The 6000-nt window shown below is 28.8% G+C and overlaps 1 protein-coding gene across 1 annotated transcript in view; it reads left to right on the forward strand.

Annotated features, from left to right (window-relative positions):
* PCDH10 (protocadherin 10) overlaps positions 1 to 3826 on the forward strand; it is a 39398-nt gene extending 35572 nt beyond the window's left edge. Inside the window, 1 exon segment of the mRNA XM_014455067.2 lies at positions 2357 to 3826. Coding sequence (XP_014310553.1) covers positions 2357 to 2399 — 43 coding nt within the window. The 3' untranslated portion in view covers positions 2400 to 3826.
* The last annotated feature ends 2174 nt before the right edge of the window (positions 3827 to 6000 follow it).

Raw genomic sequence — 6000 nt, forward strand, 5'->3', positions numbered from 1 at the left:
CCTTCCCCGTTCTAATGTGTACTGACCTGTTTAGATGTAGCTTCCTGAATTAACAAGGTGGTCGGAGGAGGTAAATTTAATAAAAGGTGTTTATATTTTTCAGACAACTACTGGAATAAAAGCAGCACACAGTAACCCTAAGCAGTAATTAACATATGCCATTTAAGCTTATGTTTACTAGTATATTTAAGATATTGAGTATAATGCTAAACTTCTGTCTTCTTATAATTGTGAACCACATTAATGACATAATTTCTTTTTGTATTCTAAGTCAAATGAACATAGGACACTGATGCTAGTAATTTTTCTCCTAAGTAATCTTTCTTTTTTTAAAATTTCTTTATTGGTTAAGGTATTACAAATATGTCCTCATCCCCCCATTAAGTAATCTTTCCATCTAATTAGAAATATTTTACAGATTTAAAATTGTGTTTGGTTGATTCATTTCAGCATTTATACCAAGATGTAGCTTTTCAGTATATTCATTTAGTTAATTTTTCCTTGAACTACTAGAATGATTTTTCCTATTAAACAGTATTTTCTCACATACTATTTAAAGAAAAAACTTCAACCTGTAAGTAATAGCTCTAACTTATTTTGAAAAGAGCAATAGTCTTTCTAGGGTGATCCTATTTCCTGGGTTGTCTGGGAAAGTATAAGATTATATCTTGTATAATTGTTAAGGTGTTCTCTTTCACTCACACAATTGTTCAGTTTGGAGTATAAGTTAATTGGTCACTGTAATTATTGGTTTCAGTTTATTTTATAAACCTGAATTTCTATGGTGGTTCACTATTCTAATCCACCAAATTATTTTCAATTCTGATTGGCATAAACAAAATATATTTGAATCATTTTATACTCATTTATCATGAAACAGGGAATTGAATTCAAGGTCATAGAAAAAATAGGATTTGATTCTTTTAAAAGATTCTTTTTTAAAAGTTCCCATTTGCTAGTAGAATATTCTCTGTATGTAGCATTATGACCAGGTAAGTTATAATAACTACCATGTGGTCCCATGTTGCAGCTAACTCACTTTATAATTCATGATATTATGTGATATAAAACAAAATATGTTCTGATTATTTTCAATACTGGTTATTACACAGGATATGCATCTATCTCTTCATTTGCACTTTAATTTCTGGCTAAGATGGTGACTGACTTCCACAATTTTAATTGCTATGATTCTGCTAAAAGGTGAACTGGTGAAGGAATGTTTGACAGTCTGTTTTGAAAATGAGTTTGTGAGTAAAAATAAATAAGAAAAGCTGGAGAAACAAATTAGGAAAAAATATGTAATTAGATAATCTACTTGAAATGAGTGGAAATTCCTTCACTGATTAGCATATTCTTACATTTTTAAAAAAGATAAAAGCCAACAATTCGTCATATTAAAAAAATTCAGTTATGCTATTTAGTTAAGTTCTTAATTTTTAATGAGATATACACATATGTGATTTTTATCACAATTGGACAATCTTGATTTTCAGCACATTTTTATCACACATCCATGATGAGCCAGATACTGACCTAAAGGATTCGAATTACTGTTCTCATTGTGCTCGTGGTCAAATATTACAGAGTTTAAGGATAGATGGGAAAAATAGCCTTTATCGTTATAAATGTATATAATACTTAATAGCATAAAATCTGGATGATTGAATCTGAACATAATTTAATACATTTTGTAAGGCTGGATCAAATCTGATAATGTCTTTTCCTCTCCTTTGCCTTTTCCTCATTATGAAAAAGCTCTTTTATTTCAGGGAATAAGTTTATGTACTTAAAAAAATTGTAGGCCATAAAAAGATTTGGTTTTTATATATTTTTAAAATAATATAAAATAAACCAGAACATATGAATCATCCTTTACTTCTTTAACTACATAAACTCTTTCTGGTACAGTATTTTCTATTATATATTGACTTAGTATATGTAACTTAGAGTTTATTAAATTATATATATATAGCAAGTTGTTCATAGATATTCTAATATAAGAGCCACACATTTTTTAATATTCTGATTGTGTGTGAATAGTGAAATAGGGGTTGATTTATACATGATTTTAAAAAGTTAATCTCACATAATTGGCGGCTGGTTTATAAAGTATACATTCCCCATGCAAAACCAATTTGTGAAATGTTAAAACTGTCATCTGCAGAAAGCCCAACAACAGAATGACTGTGATCATTAGAAAACCAAGGTAACACTGAAATATTTTGGCATTAGGGGGGTCTCTATGGGGATACAAGTCATTTCCATTGTATTTGCGTCTGTTGCAGTAATGTTCAATTTCAAACACCCAAAGTCAGGCTCATTTTCTTAGAGTATTTTTTTTTCTTTTTCACAGCGCGGAAAAGGATATGCTAGTCAATTCTACAGGACTTCCCTGAAGCAGCATGATTTGCACAAAGTCGACCAACAAAAGCATCAACTTTTCAACTTCATTATCTTGGCCATCCAGTTAGTTGTGTGTAACTGAGTATTAGATTGCCTCCGCAGTCACCCTGGCCAATCATAGGACCTCCTTGCTCTCAGCAGGCCTGAGAAATGAGTTGAAATGTGCAGAACTGTAGAAACTTTAGGCAACTGATTTTGCCTCTCCGATCAGTGTGTGCCTGTTTACAGCACTATATATCTTACTCTCTCCAAATGTCACTGAGCCCTTTAGATGTTTATATTCACCACGAGAAGCCAGTCATAAGGATAAAGGAAATTTGTGCATTATAAATGCAATATCACTGTTTTAAACTTGACTGTTTTATATTATTTTTGTGTGATCAAGTGTTCCCCAAACTATTCCAACTTTACAAGAAAGATTGTGATTATGTTCTTTTCACCTGTGGGTTACAAAAAAAATGTTGTATTCTGAAGACCCACAAGTTATCAAAGACATTCTGTAGTTTATACACCGTGTTGCAAAGTGTTTACTGTACTATTTCAAAGCTTCTAAATAAATATAAAATATATATATTATATTATATAATTTTCCTAAAATGTGGTACAACTCAGTTGGTTTTTAAATGGATTCATACAGTCCACATCATACAATAAAGTAAAAAGGTAATTCAGGGTCCCAAAGATGAACTTACTAATAAAAAAAATAAGCATTAGTAGTTTCCTCCCAGTTTTCATCTTATTCAACCCTGTTTTTCCTTGTTTAAAAGAAAAAGAAGCTCTAAGCTACAAAAATTTTGTCTAGAACTTGTACTGAATTTTCAATGCCAAAGATATAGCTGTCGATGTTATCAGAGAACCACTGAACATGTACTATCAAAATACCTAACAATCTACATTATTTCGATTCTATTTCTATGGCTTTGAATTTAGAATCATTTAAAGCTTTTATAAAGACTCTATACATTCATCCGCATTTGTTGTTAGAAGAAAAACACTGGGTGTCTGTACATTTTGTGGTGTAAAATATGTTATTGAAGATGACTATTTTAAGAAGTCCTCAATCATAGAACTCACACAGAATTTTATTTTACATAGTTTTGCATAGTTTTGTGACTTCAAATAACACATGCATATAAAATCTATTTATAACTCTATATGAACATATAGAGATATATAAATCTCTGAACTGGTAATGAATAACTATAACATATAAAGAACCTCTAAATTTAAAGCAAATTTAATAAATTTGGAGATAGAAACATGGTACATTATTGGTTCAATATTATCCTATGTGTGAAAATTTTATAGCTTAAGTGTAGTCAGTGTTATATTAATGAGAAAATTCTTCATGTGTCAGCCTTGAAAACTGAAACTTGTCATTTACTTTATGTCAAAAGGTTAATTACTAAATTCAGTAGGATTCATTTTCCTCTACATATATCACGTTTTCTACTGTTTATTGCTTATTGAAACACAATTGAGAGAGAGAAAAATTAGAGGATGTGAGATAACCTTCTAAACAAAAAACAGAATTGTCACAGATTCCCATTAAACACACACACACACACAACCTTCAACATTATAGCTAAAGCTTTGCCCAATCTAAATTACAGGCCCACTTTGAAACATTTCCCTTAATTTTTAACTGATCTTACTTTCAATAATAGTTTGAGCTATGCCATGTTAATGTATACATAAATGTTTTCCAACTCATTTTATGTCATTTAAATGGGAATATTTTCCTTAGTTTAACATTAAAATGCATACATATCTTTATAGGTCCTTGATGTGAATAGTTGAGTGATATCTTAGTATCACTTATTTGTCTGTCATTGAATTAAATATTTATGTCATAATCACAATCAGTTTATATAACAAAATAATGTGTTCATTGTTCTAGTCTTTTAGGGACCCTTTAAAAATATAAAGTTATTTCATCAAATATGAAACAAAAAGCACATATATTCACTAAGTGCAGCCGTAAAAATTTATCAAAAATTTGGCATTACTACATTAATATTTGGAATGATGGACTATTTTAGTAAGAATATGTTTCTATATAATTTAACTTAAAAAGTGTGTTTGTTACAATTGCTTTTTTAAAAAGAAAATTATTTTTTGTTGAATCACCCTGTTTTAATTAAAAACTTTCATTTATCATTTTACAATTATGGGAAAAACCCACATCCATCTGTCTTATTATGTGTGTTGAAAATAAGGTTATACCCACTTTATATATAATGGCTATATTAATTCATTTGACTTATTTTTTTCTTTAATTATTAAGCCCTTTATATCATTGTATGTAATCTCCTTTGAACCAGCTTCTTATATCATATATTTGTGCATTAGTTTTTAAATATATCGTATTAATCAGTAATACTAATTTTCATTTTATTATAAGGCTACAGAAACAAAAACAACAAAACTTTTACCTAATTGTGAAACAAATAGAATTATTTAAACATGACATTCTAACTAATTAGGTTATTAATCAACTACTACATCCGGAATAAATCAGAAATTACAACAGAATAAGGTATGATTTTAGTACATTGGCTAAAATGTCACATGTTAATGAAGGGGACTATTTAATAGAAAATGCAACCAACCAATAATTGAAGGTTTCCAAATAAGCATTTATTAGATTTACATGCAAAGAATTGTACAATAGTTTTTCTATTTACTTTAGTCATCCTAATATCAAATTTTCATAATTTTATATATATATCAAATAAATAACATCCAAATTATAACACAGTATTTCATCAATAATTTATTTCAGAAAAGAATAATTATGATATTTACTCCTTGTTAACATAGTTAGTTTTAGAGTAGTAAAAAGTCAAAATATTTTCCTGTGGAAACAGTGTCTTAATGTTTCAATGGTATGTCAAATGACAATTTCTAGAAATATTTCAGCCACATGTAAAATTCTAATTTGTAACTGTGAATATAATTATGTGAAATCATTTTAAGTCAAATATTTAAATATCACAAAGGAATTACTTTACAGATATAGTGATGTCTGTTTCATTAAAAGTGAATCATCTCTTTTGGGGAGTATTAAGGAAATATGTATATTTTATTTTATGAAGATATTAAATGCAATGCCTTTATCAAACATTGCAAATTAAGTAATATAGAAGAGTTCAATATCTTAATTACTCATTCTCCTGTTTTATTTCTTAGTAGTGCTATAATTTACTGTCAGATCTTTTATAATGGAGACACCCTGTTGCTTCTCCAATAAGAAGATTAAAACAAAACAAAACACCTCCAAGTTCTCAACATAAACTTCAATAACTGTGCATTATATTGAATCTTTTTATCTTGCAGAAGTTACTTACTGGAGTAAATTTCATCCTTAACACAATTACTCAGTCAAAATTTTTCAAATGTTAAGCAAGATATAAAAAAGTATTCAAGTTACTGACTACTTATAACACAGATATTGGTCACTGCCCATGATTTTTCTCTCCCCCTCACATTTCTACGTGTTCCTTTACTATCTGAGGAACTAAAAAAATACTTAAAACATTGGTATACTTGATGATTTTTCTGAAAATCTTATATATTTCATATTGCAATTTC

Source organism: Myotis lucifugus, unplaced genomic scaffold (assembly GCF_000147115.1).
Source record: "Myotis lucifugus unplaced genomic scaffold, Myoluc2.0 scaffold_1, whole genome shotgun sequence".
Taxonomy (NCBI): Eukaryota; Metazoa; Chordata; class Mammalia; order Chiroptera; family Vespertilionidae; genus Myotis; species Myotis lucifugus.